Genomic DNA, 26,000 nt, shown 5'->3' on the forward strand with positions numbered 1-26,000 from the left:
GCACAACATTGTGGGCCGAAGGGCCTGTAATGTGCTATACTATTCTATGTACGTTACTGGCTGAACTGATAAGGACTGAAAAATTGACCGATTCGTGCTGCAGAAACCTGCCCCTGTTTCAGGAGGCCCCGAAGTTAACAATTTCCTGTCCCTCTGCCACACCTACTCTAAACACGTAGAGGGGGGAGCATGTTGGGTATGTGCCAGAATTCTCCAACATGGTAAGACTATGATCCCCCATGTCAGTGGTGCCCCTGAATACTAGCGAAGTAAATTCAGTTCTGGTGTTTTCTGATCGCTGTAATGGTAGCACCGTCTGCAGAGAATTCAAGGGGAACCTCTTCACCCACAGAGTGGTGACTGTTTGGATCCCATCACCATAGGGAGAGCGAGAGGGGAACAACAGGGGAGGATTTAAAAGGACTGACCTGGAACAAAATCACTGGCAGGGTCCAGCCGGCCTGAGTTGACTCTCTACTGTACACTACGTGTGTTATAAATTCACTAAGTACCTGAGACGGAGTTTAAAATAGAACTGATTTATTTGTCTCAGATCCAGAATATTAAACTCCAGTCCCATTAAAGGTGAATGTGCAGCAGAAGAAACCCCTCTCATGCCCAGTGACCAGGGTGCAGAACTGGGTGTGGTGAGCAGCAGCAATAGTTGCAGAGTTCAGCATCGACAGTCACTCTCGAAATTGCATTTAGCAACGGTGATGGACAAATATCCAGCATGCAGCTCATTGAAACTTTCTCCCCAGTTTGAACCCGGTAATGTGTCATAAGTGCTGTAAGGTTTCACTGCTGATGTAACGGCCTCTCTGTAGCAGCAATTTTTGAGTGCAGGGCTATCCAACGAGAAAAATGTTCTTCCTTGTGAGTCAGGAAGAGAGATTTTCGTGATCTTTTCCTGGGGAGAGATGAGAAGAAGAGAGAGTGGGCCCTTTTTCTTTCTTTTTGTTTACTTCACTAACCATATAGTCAAAGTAAGAATTATAAAGCTCAATCGTTTAATCACATATTGTGTATTGTTTGTTATTTCAGGGTACTGATTTGCATTGCGCAGCATCCTCCCAAATGAGATTTCTTAAGTTTGGCTGGGCTGGGGGCTATCAAACCTATATTAAGCAACTAGCCGAAACGAGAGTGAAATAAGGTGACTGAGTGAATCCATTCCCACATTCACAGCAGGTTAACCGCCTCTACCCAGTGTAAACTTGCAGATGTACCTTCAGTTGAGATGACCGAGTGAATCCCATCCCGCAGTCTGAGCAGGTGAATGGCCTCTCCCCGGTGAGAACTCGCTGATGTACCTTCAGTTTAGATGAGCAAGTGAATCCTTTCCCGCAGTCTAAGCAGGTGAACAGCTTCTCCCCAGTGTGAACCGACTTGTGTACCAGCAGTTCGGATGACCGAGTAAATCTCTTCCCGCAGTCTGAGCAGGTGAATGGCCTCTCCCCAGTGTGAACTGACTTGTGTATCAGTAGGTAGGATGACTGACTGAATCCCTTTCCACAGTCTGAGCAGGTGAATGGCCTCTCCCCAGTGTGAACTCGCTGATGTACCTTCAGTTTAGATGAGCAATTGAATTGCTTCCCATACTCCAAGCAGGTGAATGGACTCTCCCCAGTGTGAACTGACTGGTGTCTCACTAGGCGAAATGATGTAGTGAATCCCTTCCCGCAGTCTGAGCAGGTGAACGGCCTCTCTCCAGTGTGAACCCGCTGATGACGCTATAGGCTGGATGACTGAGTGAATCCCTTCCCACAGTCTGAGCAGATGAACGGCCGCCCCCAGTGTGAACTCGCTGGTGAGCCATTGGGTCAGATGATCGAGTGAATCCCTTGCTCCACTTCTTAAATATCTGGACAGAGACAGCAAAACTTGCGTGTTGTGTTCGAGATTCCCATAAACAAATCCCTTGTCATTTTTAACCTGTAGAAAGAATTACAAAATGGGTGAAGGACAACATTTCAGATGAGATCACTTGAGTTGTCAAGGTGTGATCTGGCAACACACTGTTACAGTGAAGTTCAACCCAAGTTGGAGAGAGAAATCATCTTCTATCTGGGCAGAGTGCTGGTACCTGGAATGACCATCAAATTCTCTGATACTCTTCCTGTCTCTAAAAGAATGGGGCAATTCTGCCATCTCCAATCTCTGACCTGCTCAGTTTGATTCTCTCCATTGGTATTATTCCCTGTTCCCACTGAGCTGCATGGGTTCATGGCCCCACAGTAACTGAAACACTCTCACACAAATAACCGGCAGTGCATTCCACGCATCCATCACTCTCTGTGTAAAAACTTACCCCTGACATCCCCTCGGTATCTATTTCAAAGTACCTTAAAACTATGCCCCCTCGTGTTAGCCATTTCAGCCCTGGGAAAAAAGCCTTTGGCTATCCACACGATCAATGCCCCTCATCATCTTATACACCTAAAAAAGGCTCTAAACATAAACAAGGAAATTATTCATTTCTTTGAGGATTTGTTAGAAGTATACAAAATTATGAGGGTACAGATAGGGTAAATGAAAGCAGCTTTTTCCACTGAGGTTGGGTGGGATGACAACCAGAGGTCATGGATAAGTGGGGAAGGTGAATATTTAATGGGAACATTTGGAAAAGCTCTTCACTGAAATGGTTGTGAGAGTGCGGAATGAGATGCCAGCCCAAGTGGTGGATACGAGTTTGGTTTCACCATTTAAAAGAAGTTTGGATGGCAGCCTAGATGGTAGGGGTATGGAGGGTGATGGTCCCAGTGCATGTAGTTGCATTAGACAGTTTAACCGTTTTTTTCGGCGTTGACTAGATGAGCCAAATAGCCTGTTTCTGTACTGAACTTCTCCATGTTTCTATGACAAGAGAAGCTGGCCAAACTTGTTTGGAAGGGAATCTGGTAGGAGTGACAACGGAGCAGCAATGGCTGGAGTTTCTGGGAGCAATGAAACATCCCAAAGAAGTGGAAGCACTGGAAAGGCAAAAGGACACAACCGTGGTTGAAATGAGAAGCAAAAGCCAACATAAAAGCCAAGGAGAGGGAAAACAAAAGAACAAACACTATTTGGAAGCTTTTAGAACCTAACAGAAGACGACTAAAAATAAATTCATATGAGCTCAGGGATTGCAATGATGATTAATGAGTCAATCATTAATGAGACTTGGCAGCACACAGCAGTCTGAGGCATTTCGAAGAACAAAATATCCGGGGCCTCAATATCTCTTGAAAAGCAAGGTTTCCCTGCACCTGTGACTTTTCAACTTTTATTTTGGCAGGCACATACAGACTCTACATCCTCAAAAATACACATCTGAAGGCCTCCCACTTACCAAGTACTCCTTTCCCAGAAAACAGCCTGTCCCAAACCACACTTGTCAGATCCTTTCTGATACCATCAAAATTGACCTTTCTCCAATTTAGAATCTCAACCCTGTGGTCCAGACCTCTCTTTTTACATGTTTACTTCGAATCTCGTGGCATTATGATCACTAATTTCTGTCACAAGCCCTGATCATTGCCTAACAGCTTATTGCACACTTCTACGTCAGGAATTCTACGTACTGATTAAAGGTACATTTGACAAACTTTACCCCATCTAGTCCTTTTACAGTATGGGAGTCCCAGTCAATATATGGGAAGGTAAAATCACTTACAATCCCAACCTTTGTTTCTTGGCATGGTCTGCAATCTCTCTACAAATATCTCTAAATCCCTCAGACTGTTGGGTGTAAACAAGCCCCAATAATGGCTACAATATTATAATTCCCTGTCCTGAGCTCATCCAGCTTTCCTACGATGCTTCTTGCATTGTGATATACACAGCTCAGCACATTCATCACACCAGGCTCAACCATTTGATTGCTGACTCTATCTGAGGGCTGAACAACATCTGACTGGTGTCAAGAAAACAAACTCTCCCGCATTGTCACAAAACCAAAGGAGCTGATTTTGGACTACAGGAGGAATGGAGACCGGCTAACCCCTACTGACATCAATGGATCTGGGGTTAAGAAGGTGAATAGCATTAAGTTCCTCGGCATAAACATCACCAGACATCTCACATGGTCTGTACATACCGGCTGTGTTGTGAAAAGAGCACAGCAGCACCTCTTTCACCTCAAATAGTTGAAGAAGCTGGGGATGGGAACCCGAAATCCTGAGGACTTTCTACAGGGACACAATTGAGAGCATCCTGACTGGCTGCATCACTGCCTGGTATGGGAACTAAATTTCCCCTAATCACAGGAAAATTTAGAGAGTGGTGCGGATAGCCCAGCGCATCTGTAGATGTGAACTTCCCACCATTTGGTACACTTAGACAGGTGTGTAAAAAGGGCCCAAAGGATATCGGGGACCAAATTCACCACAACCACAAACTGTTCCTGCTGCTACCATCCAGGAAACAGTACCACAGCCAAAGGAGCAACAGGCTCCTGTAAACACCAGACTTCCAATATAACTCGGAGTCCTGCCATGTGCAGAAGTTCGCTGATGACACGGCCATAGTAGGGTGTGTCAGGAATGGACAGGAGGAAGAGTATAGGAAACTGATACAGGACTTTGTGATATGGTGCAACTCAAACTACCTGCGACTCAATAACACCAAGACCAAGGAGATGGTGGTGGACTTTAGGAGATCTAGGCCTCATACGGAGCCAGTGATCATTAATGGAGAATGTGTGGAGCAGGTTAAGACCTACAAGTATCTGGGAGTGCAGTTAGACGAGAAGCTAGACTGGACTGCCAACACAGATGCCTTATGCAGGAAGGCACAGAGTCGACTGTACTTCCTTAGAAGGTTGGCGTCATTCAATGTTTGTAGTGAGATGCTGAAGATGTTCTATAGGTCAGTTGTGGAGAGCGCCCTCTTCTTTGTGGTGGCGTGTTGGGGAGGCAGCATTAAGAAGAGGGACGCCTCACGTCTTAATAAGCTGGTAAGGAAGGCGGGCTCTGTCGTGGGCAAAGAACTAGAGAGTATAACATCGGTAGCAGAGCGAATGGCGCTGAGTAGGCTACGGTCAGTAATGGAAAACCCTGAACATCCTCTCCATAGCACCATCCAGAGACAGAGAAGCAGTTTCAGCGACAGGTTGCTATCGATGCAATGCTCCTCAGACAGGATGAAGAGATCAATACACCCCAATGCCATTCGGCTTTACAATTCAATCGCCAGGAGTAAGATAAAGTGCCGGGGTTAGGACTGAGCTTAAGTTACCATTCAATGTATTTAAGAACTTTTTAAAAGCTATTTATTAATCCTTTTTGAGAGGGTGACTTTAGATGCATATCATATTTTTACTGAGTTAAGTATTGTATGTAATTAGTTTTGCTACAATAAGTGTATGGGACATTGGAAAAAATGTTGAATTTCCCCATGGGGATGAATAAAGTATCTATCTATCTATCTATCTATCTATCTATCTATCTATCTATCTATCTATCTATCTATCTATCTATCTATCTATCTATCTATCTATCTATCTATCATCTTCCAACAGGCCATCAGACTGATTAATTCATGCTGATACAGTTGCATTTCTCTGTTACATTGATTATTCTATGTACAAACTATCTACTATAAATTACTATAAGTTGCACCTTTAGATGGAGACGTAACATAAAGATTTCTACTCCTCATGCATACGAAAGATGTTTGTAATAAAGTCAATTCAATTCAATTCACCCTCTCCACTATCTGTTCTGTCATTCTGGCTCCCATTCCCCCTACAACTTATTTTAACCACATCGCCACCCCCCCCCCCCCCCACACTAGCTGTAGCAAGCCTTACCACTAGGATATTAGTCCCCTTCCTGTTCTATTACCCTAACTAATGAATCCCCTATCACCCCTTTGACTTTCCTCTGCCAGGTAATCCCCCCCAACAGTTTCTAAAGTGGTCCACCTGTTGTTGTGGGGGATGGCCACTAGAGTACTCTTCGATGGGTATTTAACCTCATTCACCTGCCTGACTCTCAACCAGTTTTCTGTGTCCTGCACCTTGGGTGTAACTCACCTCTCTTTATGTCATATAGAAACATAGTATACCTACTGCACAATATATGCTCTTCGGCCCACAAAATTTGTGCCAAACACGTCCCGACCTTAGAAATTACTAGGCCTACCTATAGCCCTATATTTTACTAAGCTCCATGTACCTATCTAAAAGCCTCTTAAAAGAACCTATTGTATCCGCCTCCACCACCATTGCTGGCAGCCCATTCGATGCACTGACTATTCTCTGCGTAAAAAAAATACCCCTGACATCCCCTCTGTACCTACTCCCTAGCACCTTAAACCTGTATCCTCTTGTGGCAACCATGTCAGCCCTGGGAAAAAGCCTCTGACTAACCACGCGATCAATGCCTCTCATCATCTTATACACCTCTATCAGGTCACCACTCATCCTCCGTCTCTCCAAGGAGAAAAGGCCGAGTTCACTCAACCTATTCTCATAAGGCACGCTCCCCAATCCAGGCAACATCCTTGTATTCCTCTGCACTCATTCTATGGTTTCCACATCTTTCCTATAGTGAGGCAACCATACCCGAGCACAGTACTCCAAGAGGGGTCTGACCAGGGTTCTATATAGCTGCAACATTACCTGTCGGCTCCTAAATTCAATTCCACGATTAATGAAGGCCAATACATCGTATGGCTTCTCAACCACAGAGTCAACCTGCGCAGCTGCTTTGAGCGTCCTATGGACTCGGACCCCAAGATCCCTCTGATCCTCCACACAGCCAAGAGTCTTACCATTAATACTATATTCTGCCATCATACTTGACCTACCAAAATGAACCACCTCACACTTATCTGGATTGAACTTCACCTGCCACTTTCAGCCCAGTTTTGCTTCCTATCAGTGTCCCACTGTAACCTCTGGCAGCCTTTCACACTATCCACAACACCTCCAACCTCTGTGTCATCAGCAAACTTACTAACGCATCGCTCCACTTCCTCATCCAGGTCATTTATAAAAATCACTAAGAGTAAGGGTCCCAGAACAGATCCCTGAGGCACTCCACTGGTGACCGACCTCCATGCAGAATATGACCCGTCTACAATCACTCTTTGCCTTCTGTGGGCAAACCAGCTCTGAATCCACAAAGCAATGTCCCCTTGAATCCCATGCCTCCTTACTTTCTCAATAAGCCTTGCACACGGTAGCTTATCAAATGCCTTGCTGAAATCCATATACACCACATCTACTGCTCTTCCTTCATCAATGTGTTTAGTCACATCCTCAAAAAATTCAATCAGGCTTGCAAGGCACGAGTTGCCCTTGATAAAGCCATGCTGACTACTCCTAATCATATTATACTTCTCCAAATGTTCATAAATCCTGCCCCTCAGCATCTTCTCCATCAAGTTACCAACTACTGAGTTAAGACTCACTGGTCTATCATTTCCTGGGCTATCTCTGCTCCCTTTCTGGAATAAAGGAACAACATCCGCAACCCTCCAGAATCTCTACTGTCCCCATTGATGATGCATAGATCATTGCCAGAGGCTCAGCAATCTCCTCCCTTGCCTCCCACAGTAACCGAGGGTATATTTTGTCCAGACCCGGCGACTTATACAACTTGATGCTTTCCAAAATCTCCAGTACATCCTCTTTTTAATATCTACATCCTCAAGCTTTTCAGGCTGCTGCAAGTCATCACTACAATCACCAAGATCCTTTTCCATTGTGAATACTGAAGCAAAGTATTCATTAAGTACCTCTGCTATTTCATCCGGTTTCATACACACTTTCCCACTGTCACACATGATAGGCCCTATTTTTCACATCTTATCCTCTTGCTCTTTACATACTTGTAGAATGCCTTGGGATTTTCCTTAATCCTGCCCAGCAAGGCCTTCTCATGGCCCCTTCTGGCTCTCCTAATTTCCTTCTTAAGTTCTTTCCTGGTAGCCTTTTAATCTTCTAGATCTCTAATATTACCTAGCCCTCTGAACGGTTTGTAATCTTTTCTAGATTTATTATAGCCTTGGTAAACCACGGTTCCTGTACCCTACCATAACTTCCCTCTTTCATTGGAACTTACCTATACAGAACTCTACACAAATATCCCCTGAATATGTGCCACATTTATCCTGTACTTTTCCCTGAGAACATCTGTTTCCAATTTGAGCCTCCAATATCCTGCCTGATAGCCTCATAATTCCCCTTCAATTAAATACTTTTCTAACTTGTCTGTTCCTATCTGTCTCCAATGCTATTGTAAAGGAGATAGAATTATGATCACTATCTGCAAAATGGTCTCCCACTGAGAGTTCTGAAAATTGACCAGGTTCATTTCCCAATACCAAATCAAGTACAGTCTCTCTTCGTGTAGGCTTATCTGCACACTGTGTCAAGAAAACTTTCTGAACACACCTAACAAACTAGACCCCATCTAAACCCCTAGCTCTAGGGAGATGCCAAATGATATTTGGGAAGTTAAAATCTCCCATCATGACAACTCTGTATTATTACAGCTCTCCAGGATCTGTTTCCCTATCTGCTGCTCTATATCCCTGCTACTATTGGGCGGCCTATAAAAACACCCAGTAAAATTATTGACCCCATCCTTTTCCTATGCTGCACCCACAGAGACTCCATAAACAATCCCTCCATGGCGTCCACCTTTACGGTAGCCATGACACTATCTCTGATCAACAGTAACACACCCCCACCTCTTTCACCTCCCTCCTTGTCCTTTCTGAAACATCTAAAACCCGGCACTTGAAGTAACCATTTCTGTCCCTGAGCTACCCAAGTCTCTGTAATGGCCACCACATCATATCTCCAAGTACTGATCCATGCTCTAAGCTCATCCGCTTTGTTCACAACACTCCTTGCATTAAAATAGACACATCTCAATCTTTTAATTATCATTGAAGATTAACAAAAAAGTTACATGAAGTCAATATGTCATTACGTACAATAAGGAATTAAATTACAAAAATAACTGATTAACAAAGCTAAGCAATATATCAATAGCAATAAGAAAAAAAGCGGTAAAATATTTTTAAAGAAAAAGAAGCGAAAAAAAAAAGAACCCGTACTAACTAAAAAAAACCCTACTAACCGAAGAAAAACACAAACCAAAAAAACACATTGGGACTACAACCTCGGAGCTACACAGCATACAAGCTTACATTAAAAAAAAATCAATCTGCCAACTCAAATCCATTTAATGAAAAATCGGAAGGAAACGATATTAATTAACTCAAATCAGATGATAGTAGTGGGCGAATGAACCCCAACTTTTCTCAAAATCAAATCGAGGATCAAAAGTTCGACTTCTGATTTTCTCCAAACTAAGACATAGCATCACCTGAGAGAACCATTGTATCAAAGTAGGAGCAGAAACATCTTTCCATTTCAACAAAATAGCCCTTCTGGCCAATAATATAACAAATGCAATTACATGTTGGCTTGATAGAGAAATACCATGAACATATTGAGGGATTATACCAAATAAAACTGTCAATTTATTAGGTTGTAAATTAATTTTTAAAACTTCAGAAATTGTAGAGAAAACAGACTTCCAATAATGTTTCAGTGCAGAACATGACCGAAACTTATGTATCAATGTGGCTTTCTCGGTTTTACATCTGTCACACTGACTATCAACATTAGGAAACATTTTAGACAGTCTCTCCTTTGTCAAATAGTAACGATGTATAATTTTAAATTGAATTAAAGAGTGATTGGCACAAATCGAAGAAGAGTTAACCAACTTCAAAATCCGCAACAAATCTTCTGTTATCAGGGTCACGTGAAGCTCTCTCTCCCAATCTTGCTTAATCTTAAGTGAAGGGTAATTGTGCTGTTGTAACAATAAATTATAAATTTTCCCAATAAAACCCTTCACTAAGGGATTCATTTTTAAAATAATATCTATCAAGTCAGAGTCCTGTATATATAGAAAATTACTTAAGTATTTTTGTAAGAAGTGTGTGACCTGAAGATATTGCAGGAAATGTGAATGCGAGAGAGAGCATTTAGTTACGAATTTCTCAAAAGACATCAATCGGCCATCTTGGAACAGATCCATGAAGGAATTAACAGCCCAATAATACATTCTTAAATTAGGCAGAGCAAGACCTCCATCTTTTTTTTATTTTTGTAAATGATATTTACCAATTCTTGGTGTTTTATTATTCCAAACAAAAGATGGAACAATAGAGTCAACCTGATTGAAAAACTTCTTAGTTAAAAAATAGGGATATTTTGAAATACATATAAAAATTATTCCTCCAAAGAAGAAAGGTAGCATCACTTAATGAAGGTTTAAATAAATAATTTTGATAAATTAAACTAAAAAGTTTATATTTTTTGAGATTAAAAAATTATGAAACTGGAACTAAATTCGTAATGACTGCTTAATCACAGGATATAAATTTAAATTAGTAATTTTGGCCGGTTGCACAGGTAGAGAAGCTCCTAATAACGAGGTTAAGTGAAACTGTTTCACAGCATTCAATTCCAAATCAGCCCAAGGTGGTCATTCATTTCTATCAGCCAAATATAACCAAAAACATATATAACGTATATTAACAGTCCAATAATACATTCTTAAATTAGGCAGAGCAATTTTTTAAAATCGTTTTTTTAAATTTTTGTAAATGACATTTACCAATTCTTGGTGTTTTATTATTCCAAACAAAAGATGGAACAATTGAGTCAACTTGATTGAAAAACTTCTTAGTTAAAAAATAGGGATATTTTGAAATACATATAAAAATTTTCATAAAATCATCATTCGAACTGCATGAATTCGGCCAGCTAACGAAAATGTAAGTGGATTCCATCTACAAAATATTTGCTTCATAAAATCCACTAAAGGTACCAAATTAGCTTTATAAAGGTCTTTATGATTTCTAGTGATAATAATACATTAATATTTAAATTCTAAATTTTAACTCTAAACTCTAAAAGGAATGTCAACACATATAGAAGCAGGATCATTAAGAGGAAATAATTCACTTTCATGAAGGTTTAGTTTCTATCCCGAAAACTTTACAAAATCGTTTAATTGTTTCAATAAACTAGGAATGGATTCCTCAGGGTTCAAAATATAAACTAAGAGATCATCAGCATAAAGGGGGATCTTATGAACAGTCCCATTTATCAGAATTCCATGAGTATCTTTAGCTTCACGAAGTGCAATAGCCAAGGGTTCCAGCACCAAATTAAATAACAAAGGACAGAACGGACATCCTTGTCTCGTACCCCATGAAAGCTGAAAAACGGAGATCGGCAATTATTAATAATAACAGTAGCAATAGGGCTTTTATATATCATTCTAATTCACTTATTAAGATTAATACCAAAGCCAAATTTCTCCAAAACATTAAATAAGTATTTCTATTCAACTCTGTCAAATGCCTTTTAAGCATCAAGAGAGACACACATTGGGGAGTCTTAGAAAAGAATGAATATATAACATTTAACATTTTCTGATCATTAGAGGAGAAATAACAGCCCTTCATAAAACCTGTTTGGTCTTGAGAGACAATTCTAGCTAGGAAATTCTCCAGCCGATTAGCCATTATTTTTGAAAGAGTTTTAGCATCCACATTTAATAATGAACTAGGTCTATATGAAGCACAGTCAGAGTCTTTATCTTTCTTAAGAATTAAAGAAATAGAAACTGCATAAAATGTGGGTGGTAACTCTCCTCTCAAAAAATAATCTTTAAGCATTTCCAACATATATGAAGAAAGCAATTTTTCATTTTTAAAATAAAATCCTACTTAATAACCATCCAGTCCAGGAGCTTTACCAGATTGCATTGAAAAAATAGCTTTCTGAATTTCACTTTCAGTAATAGGAGCATCAAGAGTTTGTTCATCTTCAACAGAAATTTGAGGAAAATTGATCTTTTGTAAAAAGGCAATCACTTTAGAAGAATCAACTGGAAACTGAGATTTATAAAGTTCAATATAAAAGCCTTGAAAATTATCATTAATATCTTCATAATTACATGCTAAACTCTCATCTCCCTACAAATTTTTAAAATTTGTCTTTTAGCTCTAGTTGCTTTTAATTGAAATTTATTATTATTTTAATAAAATTATTATTTTTATCTCCAAACACATAAAATTGACTTTTCAATTTAAACAAATGTCTTTCAATAGGATAAGTTAATAATAAATTATATTGTGATTGGAGTTCAACTCTTTGTTTAAATAAATCAATGTTAGGAGAGATTGCATAAGTATTATCCAAGTCTTTAATTTGTTTGGAAATCTTATCTAATTCTGCTTTTGTCTGTTTCTTAAGCTTAGCTGAATAGGAGATTATCTGACCATGCAAATACGCTGTAAATGTATCCCATGCAATCAGTTTCGACACATCTCCCGTATTATTAAAAAGAAAAAAAATATTTTATCTGAGTCTCAATAAAGTTGACAAAGTCCAGATTTTGTAATAAATTTTCTGGAAAACACCAAGGCAAATTTGCAATAACGACATCTTTCAAATCAAAGACTAAGCTTAAAGGCGCATGATCCGAGAGAGCTATACCATCATATTCACATTTCTGGACTTTGCACAAAAAGCGAGGATCAGCTATAAAGTAATCAATTCTGAAATATTTTTTGTGAACGTGTGAAAAAAGAACTATCTCTATCATTAGGATGTAAATGTCTCCAAATTTCGACCAAGCCAAAATCAATTAAAAAAGAGTTAATAAGTGATGCAGAACAACTCGGAAGCCACTAATTGATTGAACTCTTGTCAATCAAAGGATTTAAACAACAGTTGAAATCACCACCAATTAACAACATATATTCATTTTAATCCGGCAATAAAGCAAATACATTTTTTTTAAAAAAGGATCATCTACATTAGGTCCATATGGGTTAACCAGAACAATTAAAAAGAGAGAGACTCTGTGAGCTGCCCATTTTATAATAGTGGTTTTAAAAAGCTTTCCTTAATTCCTCCCTCCAGTTACAAAAAAATATACGGCCTGAAATAGAAAAGCCCTGCAAAGGAAAAAACATATTTTGCTAATATAAAAAGCCTAACACTACAAAGCAACACATCACCATATCAAGTCATGTTAATTGGTTCCTCTGCCCACTTACAGGCATTGCTTCTAAGTAATATATATGCAATTTAAATATCAATTTGCTTTGATGCCTTTCATTACTTTACAGAGTATTATTGTGCTGGAACAATGGACACTGACACTGAGGCTGAGTAATCATTGAAACATGGAACAGATTCCCAGCTGAAAAGGTTAATACAAGAGTGCACAATTTTACGGTGATCAGAAGAAAGTCTAGGGATCTCAGAGACGTTTTTTTTTCCATACACCAGTGGGTACGTGGAAAGACCTGCCATGGGTAGTCATAGAGGCAGACACTGTAAAGATGTTTAAGAAACTCCTATATAGGCTCATAATGAAAGACGAATGGAATTCTCTACAGGACGGAAGCATTAGATTAATCATGCAGTAGACTGAAAGGTAAGCAAAATATCATGGGCCAAAGGGCCTGTACTGTGCGGTTTTATTCTACAACATCTAGCTCCCCATATCCAGCATAAAAGTTCAGAGAAAGAAATGTTTATACATAATCCTTAAAACCATACTGGGGAATGCAGAAACAATCTCCGAAGATGCCAAAACAATAAAATTAAACAAAGAGAAAAATGCCTAAGTAATCTCCAGTGAAGGCAAATCAGCAGCATTTTCCATTTAACTGACACGCCCAAATAAAAAAAACTGTTTTTTAAAAATAAAACTAATTATCTATCGACTAAGCACTCCCAACTATATCAGAAATATTCAAAGCTTATGTTCTTTCTGAAAGAACAATTATTCAGCAGATCTAAAACCATTCAAACCTCGGCTACAACCAGAATAGAGTTAATATAGTCCAATCCCTCTTTGGGGTCCAGAAAAACACGTGGAGTTGAATCTTTGGGAAATAACTTTAATCGGTGTTCAGTCTGGTTTATTTCAGGTTGGAGAGGGGTGTGGAGTTTTGAAATCAATGCCTTGCGGTGCCACCATCTTTAATTTAGCATGTCCGGAGTGGCGGGTCACACAGCACGGAAACAGGCCTTTGGCCGGCCATACCTGTTCTGACTATCCACTCACTGTCTACACTGGTCCCATTTATCAGCACTTGGTTCATAGCCGACTGTATCTCGGCAGTTTCAATTTCCATCCATTTCGTAAATGTTGTGAAGGGACCTGCCTCCACCACCACCTCGGGCAGTGAGTTCCAGATTTCAGCTGCCCTCTTGAGTGAGAAATCTCCTCCTCAGATCCCTCTAAACCTCTTCATCCTCTGCTTAAATCCATGCCCTCTGATCTGTGACACCTCTGTCCCAGGATCGGGGCCGATATGGGCATCAGTGAGGCCTTTGATAAGGTTCAGCATGGTAAGTTGCTGTGGAAAGTCAGATCACATGGGATCCAGGGAGAGCTGGCTCACTGGATGCACAGTTGTCTTGATGGTAGGACGCAGAGAATGATGGTGGGAGGCTGTTTATTGGACTCGAGCCCTACGCTTAGTGAGGTTCCCCAGGGTTAAACCCCATTGCTCTCATTATTCACTGATATTTAATTATATTTCCATTTGCACAGTTTGTTGAATTCTGTGCTCCACTTGATCTTTCATTGATCTTGTTATTATTCTAAAGATTTGCTAAGTGTTCCTGTAGGAAAAACAATCTCAGGGTTGTATGTGGTGGCATATATGTACTCTGATAATAAAATTTACTTTGAACATCACGCATTGCTACTTGTCATCTAGATCAATAATTTGATTAAGAATGTACAGGGTATGGAGAGTAGGTTTGCAGCAAATTCAAACAATTACTTTTTCTGAAAGATATTATGTATAAACTCTCTGCTCTGTTTCCCTCTCCGCACTCAACCACCCTTCCCCTGACTGACTTCCCTCTCTGCCCCGTCCTCCCTCTCACCCTGACATTGGACATACGTTCATGGTGAAAGTGAATTATTTTCGGGGAATCTGAAGGGGGATTCTTCACTCAGAGGTTGGTGAGAGTGTGGAATGAGCTGCCAGTGGAACTGGAGGATGTGGTTTTGATTTAGACACTAAAGAGGAATTCGGGTGAGGATGTGGATGGGAGGTGTATGGAGGCTCTGGTGCAGGTAGTTGGAACTAGGCAGTAACAACGAAAACAGGTCGGCATTGACTGGAAGGGCCGAAGGGCCTTTGTAATTTGTAATTTCCAGTCAGTACTTTGCTGTTTATGACTGAACCCAGACATTTACCCAAACAAGAATTGTAAGACTCTTGGCTGGCTACAAAAAACATTTACAAGCTGTGATACTTGCCAAAGGGGTTGTTACTAAGTACCGACCTTGCAGGGCGCCCAAACTTTTGCTTCGGGCCCTTTTCCTTTTTTGTTATTTTGAAATTGTAAAAGATGGAAATTAAAATATAATCTTGCTTAAAATACTAAAGAAATGTGTCATCTTTGACTTTATGCCTTTTGGAAATCAGGTCATCTTTTACTCGCTGAGTTATTCACAGGAACAGAAATTTTGACCAGGGGTGCCCAAACCTTTGCAAGCCACTACTAAATGTAGGACGGGACCACGTTGAAAAATAAGTGTGCTGGGTTTTCTAAAATTAACCCCTTCCACCTGAGGACATGAACATATCAATCGCCCCTCAGATATGTTTTCATCCAAAATGAACAGGATTCAGCACTCCATGTGTGTATATGCAATCGTGATAAGAAATACAGACCAGAACACGTACATGAGAGGCCAACTCAGAAAAATGAATCACCACTCTGGAAGAAAACATTAACCAGTGGAATGAGTATGACCCTCCATGGGAGACATCCCAACGATCTGAGCAGACAAGATAGTGACAAATGAGCACTGAATAAGGACGTTCACTCCCAACGTTCACTCTCTCACCTAGATGGGGTCAGTTGTGCTGTGAGGATTACATTCCTTGACTTCTCTAGTGCCTTTAACACCATCCAGCCCAAGATCTTAAGGCACAAACTAACGGAGATGGGAGTAGACTCTCACATGGTGGATTGGATAGTGGACTACTTGACAGATAGACCTCAGTATGTGCGGTTGGGAGACTGTAGGTCTGACACGGTGGTCAGCAGCACAGGGGCGCCGCAGGGAACCGTACTCTCTCCGGTCCTGTTCACCCTGTACACATCAGACTTCCAATATAACTCAGAGTCCTGCCATGTGCAGAAGTTCGCTGATGACACGGCCATAGTGGGGTGTGTCAGGAATGGACAGGAGGAGGAGTATAGGAAACTGATACAGGACTTTGTGATATGGTGCAACTCAAACTACCTGCGTCTCAATATCACCAAGACCAAGGAGATGGTGGTGGACTTTAGGAGATCTAGGCCTCATATGGAGCCAGTGATCATTAATGGAGAATGTGTGGAGCAGGTTAAGACCTACAAGTATCTGGGAGTACAGTTAGACGAGAAGCTAGACTGGACTGCCAACACAGATGCCTTGTGCAGGAAGGCACAGAGTCGACTGTACTTCCTTAGAAGGTTGGCGTCATTCAATGTCTGTAGTGAGATGCTGAAGATGTTCTATAGGTCAGTTGTGGAGAGCGCCCTCTTCTTTGTGGTGGCGTGTTGGGGAGGAAGCATTAAGAATAGGGACGCCTCACGTCTTAATAAGCTGGTAAGGAAGGCGGGCTCTGTCGTGGGCAAAGTACTGGAGAGTTTAACATCGGTAGTTGAGCGAAGGGCGCTGAGTAGGCTACGGTCAATTATGGAAAACTCTGAACATCCTCTACATAGCACCATCCAGAGACAGAGAAGCAGTTTCAGCGACAGGTTACTATCGATGCAGTGCTCCTCAGACAGGATGAAGAGGTCAATACTCCCCAATGCCATTAGGCTTTACAATTCAACTGCCAGGACTTAAGAACTTTTTAAAAGCTATTATTAATGCTTTTTGAGATAGTGATTTAGATGCATATCATATTTTTACTGAGTTAAGTATTGTATGTAATTAGTAGTTTTTAGGTAATTGTATGTAGCTGTAGTTTTGCTACAACAAGTCTATGGGACATTGGAAAAAAAAGTTGAATTTCCCCATGGGGATGAATAAAGTATCTATCTATCTAATGTCATTCTTCCTCAGCCAGAGATTTGAGGGGCGAAGAACATCTCAGACTGAACTGCAGTCAGCTCGACTCCTTCAGTCTGCAGGAAATTCAAGGGAAACCTCTTCTTCCAGAGTGATGACAATTTCGAAACCCATTACCACAGGGAGAGTGAGAGGTGAACAACAGGCGAGGATTTGAAAGATCTGCTGTGGAACAGAATCAGGTCCAGCCGGCCTGAGTTGACTCTCTACTGTACACTAGGTGTGTTATAAATTCACTAAGTACCAGAGACAGTGTTTAAAATAGAACTGATTTATTGGTCACAGATTTAGTCCCATTAAAGGTGAATATGCAGCAGATGAAACTCCTCCCATGCCCAGTGACCAGGGTGCAGAACTGGGTGTGGTGAGCAGCAGCAATAATTGCAGAGTTCAGCACCGACAGTCACTCTCGAAATTGCATTCAGCAACGGTGATGGACAAATATCCAGCATGCAGCTTATTGAAACTTTCTCCCCAGTGTGAACCCGGTAGTGTGTCACAAGTGTAACGCACTGTAAGGTTTCACTGCTAATGCAGTGGACTCTCTGCAATGTTTCACTGCTGAGGTAATGGCTTCTCTGCAGCAGCAATGTTTAGGGTACGACTAGAGATAACAGGGTTTTGGAGTGTGGGACTATCCAATGACAGAAATGTTCTTCCTTCTGAGTCTGGAAGAGAGATTTTCGTGCTCTTTTGCTGGGGAGAGATGAGAAGAAGAGAGAGTGGGCTCTTTTTCTTTCTTTTTGATTACTTCACTAACCATATAGTCAAAGTAAGAATTATACATCTCAGTCATTTAATCACATATTGAGTACTGTATGTTATTTCAGGGTACTGATTTGTAACAGGGGACACATCGCACAACATCCACCCAAACAAGATTTCTTAAGTTTGCCCGGGCTGGGAGCAAGGAGGTGGGGGGTTATCACCCCTTATATTAAGCTGCTAGCCGAAGCAAGAGTTGCATAGGGTTAGATTACTGAGTGAATCGCTTCTGAAATACACAGCAGGTGAACGGTCTCTCCCCAATGTGAACTGAGTCATGCACATTAGGTTGATTTCGCTGAGAGAATCTCTTCCCAAAGTCTGAGCATGAGATCGGCCTCTCCCCAGTGTGAAGTCGCTGGTGTCTCTGCAGTTGAGATGTCCGAGTGAATCCCTTCCCACACACTGAAGCCTGAATTATGCTTCACCATTGAAGCTACGCCATACGCTCCACGTAGCCATGTACCTGTCGCGGCACCCTAGGCCATACCGTATGCCATAGCCTAAAGCACACCTTACGAAAATGTAACTGTGCATCACAGACCGCGAGAACTGTGATCGGTCTGCTTGGTAGCAGCAAATTTCCTCCTAGTGATTTCCTATTGCTTCGAAGTTGGAAAATGGACCAAATCGAGGAGAGGTTAAGTGAGGAAGTCAGAAAATATGTACATTTGTACGACTCTTCATTGGTATACTATAAAGACTTACAAATGGCATGAAATGCGTGCAAATAAATTTCCACAAACATCGGTTTGGACGTCACGGACTGCACAAAGAAATGGAAAAACTTCTCTCTTTTCTGCGCTGCAGTAATTTCAATAAAAGTAACTCTTGTTCAACATCTAATAGCTCCAACTCCAACAAGATGTACTCAGCAGTCGCCATCGTTCCCAACTCCACATGAGTCAATTCAACACAGTGGCATAGAACCCCAACGCCAACTAGCGCAGACTACACACCCTGCATGGTCATCGCCCGACTTGGTAGACTTGGTTCTGTCATGTTTTGGCTCAGCCCTGGTTTCTCTTCTACTCGGCTCTTCATCCCTCAGTTGCTCCAGCTGCTCATCTATGTTCTCTTGCTCTTTGAGGAATCCCAAGAGACCGTCAAACCGATTATCTGCTGCCACAGCATTTCCCCCTGTCAGCGACATAGACCGGCCATTCCTTTTTGAGAGTTTCTGGAAGTTTACTTTCAATTGATCTCGTCACCTGCGGATTTTTGATCGCACCCGTGTCTCCAAGGTCACTCAAGTCTTGAAGTGCCTTCTCCACAGTTTGAATTAATTCCACTATTTTCCGTGGCTGATGATTTCTGACAGCTGGCATTTTCTGTAACTCTTCTACTGTTGCATTAGCAACGCACGTTCGATTTCCATAGTGGTTTTCTGGAACACGGAAGATGTCATCTGCAGTTTTAAAAGTTTTGAGGCGAAGGTCTCTTCTGACTTTGTCGTTAAGACTGTCCAGCAGTTGAACCTTTTTCACCTCTCTTGAACCGGTCGGCTCTCCCTGCCTCTGGAGTGTTTCCCAGTCCTTTCTCCACCTGTGAAAATCACGTCTGCTGCCAGTAAACTTGGGAAGGGCCGTCGGTTTCAGTCTGATGGCTGGTGTGGGAAAATTGGAGGAAAAGCCCAACGCCGTCGGTGTTAGTCTTTCAGCATCCTCCTTTCTCCTTGCCTGTATGAAGTGGGCCTTCTTGGAAACCAACTTGGGGACGTGGAGTTCGAGCCCCTTTAGGTGACTCTGCAGGTCCTTCCAATCCCCTGGCGGGATCCATCATTCCTACCGACCATGAACCTCCTTTGCTGTCTTTACCAGTCCTTGCAGGTGGTTAAGCATGAAGTCATACGCCTCCTGGTGGCCATCGGGTTGTACAGCAGCGACGTCTTCATATTCATCCTCTGCTGCTTGTGGTACTGTGAGCAACTCAACATTTCCAAAGTTGGTCCAAAGAGTCTCCTGGATCAGCCTTCTGATTTCCTTTAGTTTCAACTCACACTCATTTGCCGTCTTTGCCAGCTCAGCTTTTCGCTGTTCAGTTGACACAGCTACTTTCTCTGTGTTCAGCTCCGCCTCCCGTTCTGCAGTGAGTCCGGCCTCCGCATCATCATTGGCTTCCATGACTCTCTCGGCTTCCATTGTGAGTTTATTGAAACTCACTCTGAGCTCCTCTTCAGACATGTCTTCATAGGTCCTGGTAATGCTGTTGGCCAGACGAGAAAACAATCTTTTTGCTGTCATTCTCTCCAGCTTGAGTTGCTCAACCGATTTCCCAATAGCTTGATCAGACATGTTTGATTCCGTCTGCAGGCTGTTCACAGGTGAGAGTACAACTTTTTAGTGATGCTTTGATGTTGTTTTATCTGAACTTGATTTCCTTCCTTTTTCAGGACTCCAGGTTAACCGGATTCCACTCAATGACCAAACAACCTTCCTTCTTTTTCCTTTTTTATTTTTATTTTTGCAAGTGTGGCAGTTCATAATTCTTATTTATTAGTCAGTAGTCATAAATAATCAGTCATGTCAGTTATTAGTCTGGTCAAGATTAGTCATAAGGCAGTAGCATTAGCATTCACCTTAGCATTAGGATCAGGTGAAAAACTGGCTGCCTCTCGGACTTCGGAGACGATTTCAGACCTGCACTTCCGTTTCTCTACTGGACCGTTATGGTTCCAAACTGGGTGAACTCTCTCGAACGTTTGCGAGCTCTTCTTAAGCCTCGCGCCATTTTCAAGAAGTGCCTGTGTGCGATGATCCCGATGGCGGAGTTAACCCAAATGCAGTGACAGCAGTGCTCCTTTCCCTGAAACAGTCTCAACAATTATTTAAAGTTCGGCATCTTACCGCGGGTTGTGACGCTGCTCTCGGACTGTCCCTGTGACGCTGCGGGTTCTGCCCAAATGTTCTGGGCGGAAACCACCCTCAGGCAGTAGGTTCCGTCCTCTCTGCCAGTGAATTCTTGCTCTTTCTTAATACCTTCCTGAAACTCCAGTTTGAGTTGACAATGATGCACATTTGGTGGAGGTGGCCGAGAGAATCTCTTCCCAAAGTCTGAGCAGGTGATCAGCCTCTACCCAGTGTGAACTCGCTGGTGTCTCAGTAGATTAGATGACAGCGTGAATCCCTTCCCACAGTCTGAGCAGGTGAACGGCCGCTCCCCAGTGTGAACTGACTGGTGTGCCAATAGTTTGGACGACTGTGTGAATCCCTTCCCACAGACTGAGCAGGTGAATGGTCTCTCCCCAGTGTGAAGTCGCTGGTGGTTTTGTAGATCAGACGACTGAGTGAATCCCTTCCCACATTCTGAGCAGGTGAATGGCTTCTCCCCAGTGTGAACTCGCTGGTGTCTGTGTAGGGTCGATGAATGACTGAATCCTTTCCCACATTCTGAGCAGGTGAATGGCCTCTCCCCAGTGTGAACTCGTTGGTGACTGTGTAGGGTGGATGAATGACTGAATCCCTTCCCACAGTCTGAGCAGATGAACGGCCTCTCCCCAGTGTGAACTCGCTGGTGTTTTTGTAGATCAGATGACTGACTGAATCCCTTCCCACATTCTGAGCAGGTGAACGGCCACACCCCAGTGTGAACTCGCTGGTGTGCCTTCAGTGTGGATGAGCAAGTGAATCCCTTCCCACAGTCTGAGCAGGTGAACGGCCGCTCCCCAGTGTGAACTGACTGGTGTGCCAATAGTTTGGACGACTGTGTGAATCCCTTCCCACAGACTGAGCAGGTGAATGGTCTCTCCCCAGTGTGAAGTCGCTGGTGGTTTTGTAGATCAGACGACTGAGTGAATCCCTTCCCACATTCTGAGCAGGTGAATGGCTTCTCCCCAGTGTGAACTCGCTGGTGTCTGTGTAGGGTCGATGAATGACTGAATCCTTTCCCACATTCTGAGCAGGTGAATGGCCTCTCCCCAGTGTGAACACGCTGATGTACCTTCAGTTTAGATGAGCAAGTGAATCCCTTCCCACATTCTGCGCAGGCGAACAGCCGCTGCCCGTTGTGAACTCGCTGGTGAGCCATTAGGCCAGATGACTGAGTGAATCCATCCCCAGAAATTCAGCAGATGACCAGCCTCTGCCCAGTGTGAACTGATTGGTGTGCCCACAGGTGGGAAAACCGACTGAACCCCTTCCCACACACAGAACAGATGAATGGCCTTGCCCAGCGTGAACCTTCAGTTGAGATTACCGAGTGAATCCATTCTCACAGTCTGAGCAGGTGAACGGCCTCTCCCCTGTGTAAAGGGCGTGTCAGTTGGTCAGATGACCGAGTGAATCCCTCCCCACAGTCTGAGCAGGAAGGATGGCTGGTTGAATCTCTTGCTCCTTAAATATCTAGACAGAGACAGCACAACTGGTGTGTTGTGTTTGAATTCCCATAGACAAATTCCTTGTCGATTTTAACCTGTAAAAAGATTTAAAAATCCATCAGTGGGTGAAGGACAACATTTGAGATGAGATCACTTGAGTTGCCAAGGTGTGATCTGACATCACACTGTTACAGTAAAGTTCAACACATTGGAGAGCGAATTCTCCTTCTAACTGGGCACAGTGCTGGTATCTGGAACGATCCTCAAACCCTCTGATGTTCTGTAAGAATGGGGCACTTATGCCATCTCCAATCTGTGACTTGGCACTGTTTGACTCTCTCCATTTGAATTATTCCCTCTTCCCATTGAGCTGAAAGGGTGTCTGGCCCCACAGTAACAGAAACCCTCTCACATAAATAGCCTTTGTTGATGTGCAGCTAGGGTTTTCCTTTATGTAATGTTAATTTAAAGTGCCACAGTTTCAATGCCATGTCAATATCTCCTGACCTGGCTGGTGGCGTAGTGGCATCAGTGCCAGACTTCGGGACGAAAGCTCCTGAGTTCGAATCCAGCCGGTTCCCGTACACGCTTTCCATCCGTGCTGGGTTACGAGCTGGTGATCTCTTTGGAAACTCACCCGGCAGAAGTTTCCCCTCATGTTTCCCTTAACATTTCACCTTTCACCCTTAACCCATGGCCTCTGGTTGTAGTCGCACCCCATCTCAGTGGTAAAAGCCAGCTTGCTTTTACCCTATCTATAAACCTCTAAATAGTCATATAACTCCATCAAATCTCCCCTCAATCTTCTACATTCCAAGGAATAAAGTCCTGGCCTGTTCAATCTCTCCTTATAACCCAAGTCCTCCAGACCTGACAACATCCTTGTGAATTTTCTCTGAACTCTTTCAAAGTCTTGACATCTTTCCTGTAGGTTGGTGACCAAAACTGCACTCAATACTCCAAATTAGGCCTCACCAATGTCTTGTACAAAGTCAACATAACATACCATTCAGTACTTTGGTTTATGAAGGACTATGTGCCAAAATCTTTCTTTCTGTCCCTATCAAACTGTGACACCACTTTTAGTGAAATATAGACCTGTATTCCCAGATCCCTTTCCTCAACAACACTCCTCCATGTCCTACCAGTCACTGTGTAACACCCACCCTGGTAGGTCTCACCAACATGCAACACCTCGCACTTGTCTGCATTGAATTCTGTTTTCCATTTCTCAAGCCATATTTCCACCTGGTCCAGTTCGCACTGCAAGCCATGATAGTCTTCTCGCAGTCCGCTGAATTCCCAGTCTCGGTTTCATCCACAAATTTGCTGATCCCTAACCATCTTATCATCCAGACTACTGATATAGATGACAAACAACAACAGATCCAGCTCTGATCCCTGTGGCAACCACTAGTCACAGGCCTCCAGTCGGAGAGGCAACCATCTGCTACCACGTTCTGGCTTCTCCCAAAGACAGTGTCTCATCCAATTTACTGTCTCATCTTGAATGCTGAATGACTGAACCTTCCTGATCAACCTCCCATATGAGACTTTGTCAAGTGCCTTGCTAACGTCCATGTAGACAACGTCCACTGCCTTGTCTTCATCTACTTTCCTGATAACTTCCTCGAGAGACTCTATAAGACTGGTTAGACATGACCTACCATGCACAAAGCCATGCTGTCTATCCTTAATCAGTCCAAATCAATCCAAATACTTATATATCCGGTTCCTGCACATATGTTCTAATAACTTTACCACTACTGATCTCAAGCTCACTAACGTAACATTTACTCGTTTCTCCTTAGAGCCCTTCTCGAACAGTGGAACAACATCGGCTGTCCTCCAATCCTCCAGTACCTCACCTGTCACTAAGGATGATTTAAATATTTGTGCTTGGGCCCCGATAATTTCTGCACTTGTCCTCCGCAGGGTCCTAGGGAACAACTTGTCAGGCCCTGGGGATTTATCCATGCTAATTTGCCTAAAGACAGCAAACACCTCCACCTCTGTAATGTGTACAGGGTCCATGAAGTTGATGCTGCCGTGCCTCACCTGTGTCCATCTCCTGAGCAAATACAGATGCTAAACTACTATTTTAAACCTCCCCCATCTATTTTGTCTCCCGTATAGATTACCATTCTGATCGTACAGAGTGGGCTTGTTTCTGTTCTGACCTTCTCCATGTTTCTGTGACAGAGAAGCTGGCCAAACTTGACAGGAAGGGGAATCTGGTAGGAATGACGACGGAGCAGTAATGGCTGGAGTTTCTGGGAGCAACTCAGGAGGTGCGTGGTAGATATATCCCAAAGAACTGGAAGCATTGGAAAAGCAGAAGGACACAACCATGGCTGAAATGAGAAGCCAAAGCCAACATAAAAGTCAAAGAGAGGGCAACCAAAAGAGCAGAAACTATTGGGAAGCTTTTAGAAACCAAGAGAAGACAACTGAAAAAATTGTTGGATGAGCTCACGGTGTGGAATTATGATATTGTAGCACCCAACAGTCTGAGGCATTGAGAGGAGCAAAATATCCAGGGCCTCGATATCTCTTGAAAACCAAGGTTCCCTGCACCAGTTATCTTTCAACTTTTAGTTTTGCAGGCAATTACAAACTCTACATCATCAAAATTTCACTCCTGAAGAACTCCCACTCACCAACTAATTATGGTAGTTATCATAAATTATCAAATTAGTAAAATTATAAATTAGCAAATTATCATAATTTGCCAGAAAACAGCTTGTCCCAATCCACACTTGGCAGATCTTTTCTGACGCCATCAAAATTGACCTTTCTCCAATTTAGAATCTCAACCCATGGTCCAGATCTCTCTTTTTCCATATTTACTTTGAATCTCATGGCATTATGATCACTAATTTCTGTCAACAGCCCCGGATCATTTCCTGATAGTTTATTGCACACGCAATTGCATATGCAACTTCTACATTGGGAATTCTACGTCCCGATTAAGGGCACATTTGACAAACTCTACCCCAACAGTCTTTTTATGGTATGGGAGTCTCAGTCAATATATGGAAAATTAAAATCACTTAATATATCAACCTTTGTTTCTTGGCATGGTCTGTGATCACTGGAGAAAGATTTGTCCTCTATATTCCTCAGACTGTTGGCTGGAACCAAGTCCCAGCAATGGCTACAATATCATAATATATGGTCCATAGATACTGGTTGTGTGGTGGGAAAAAACACAACAGTGCCTCTTTCACCTCAGAGCATTGAAAAGTTTGAAATGGGGACCTAAATCCTAAGAACTTTCTACAGGGTCACAATTGAGAGCATTGTGACTGGCTGTGACACTGCCTGGAATGGGGACTGTACTTCCCTCAATTGCAGGACTCGGCAGAGAGTGGTGCGGACAGCCCAGTGCATCTGTAAATGTGAACTTCCCACTATTCAGGGCTGTAAAGAGGACCCGAAGGGTCATTGGGGATCCCAGTCAACCCAACTACCAACTGCTCCAGCTGCTACCATCTGGGAAATGGTACCGCAGCATAAAAGCCAGGACCAGCAGGCTCTGGGACAGCTTCTTCCACCAGGCCATCAGACTGATTAATTCATGCTGATACAACTGTATTTCTATGTTATTTGACTGTCCTGTTGTACATACTGTTTATTATAAATTACCATAAATTGCACATTGCACATTTAGACAGAGACATAATGTAAATATTTCTACTGCTCATGTATATGAAGGATATAAGTATTAAAGTCAATTCAATTCCATTCACCCCCTCCATTATCTGTTCTGTCATTCTGGCTCC

General features: G+C 42.5%; 1 protein-coding gene across 1 annotated transcript; it reads right to left on the reverse strand.

Annotated features, from left to right (window-relative positions):
• Positions 1–523: 523 nt before the first annotated feature.
• Positions 524–19,053, reverse strand: LOC140720582 (uncharacterized). The gene is made up of 3 exons (XM_073035416.1): positions 18,856–19,053; positions 1,230–1,733; positions 524–910 (listed from the first exon to the last, which is right to left on the reverse strand). The coding sequence occupies exons 1-3, from the start codon at positions 19,051–19,053 to the stop codon at positions 674–676; spliced, it is 939 nt and encodes a 312-aa protein (XP_072891517.1). The 3' UTR covers positions 524–673.
• Positions 19,054–26,000: the final 6,947 nt, after the last annotated feature.

This window comes from Hemitrygon akajei, unplaced genomic scaffold (genome assembly GCF_048418815.1).
Source record: "Hemitrygon akajei unplaced genomic scaffold, sHemAka1.3 Scf000045, whole genome shotgun sequence".
NCBI classification, from domain to species: Eukaryota; Metazoa; Chordata; class Chondrichthyes; order Myliobatiformes; family Dasyatidae; genus Hemitrygon; species Hemitrygon akajei.

Bases quoted from the DNA above. Each gene is read 5' to 3' on its own strand.
- LOC140720582 (XM_073035416.1), bottom strand. From the start codon at position 19,053: ATGTCGCTGACAGGGGGAAATGCTGTGGCAGCAGATAATCGGTTTGAC. The intron at 1,734-18,855 runs GTAGTCTGCGCT...TCCAGCCTATAG, and splicing joins GCGATGACCATGCAGGGTGT to CGTCATCAGCGGGTTCACAC. The intron at 911-1,229 runs GTACATCTGCAA...ATCTCTCCCCAG, and splicing joins CTCGGTCATCTCAACTGAAG to GAAAAGATCACGAAAATCTC.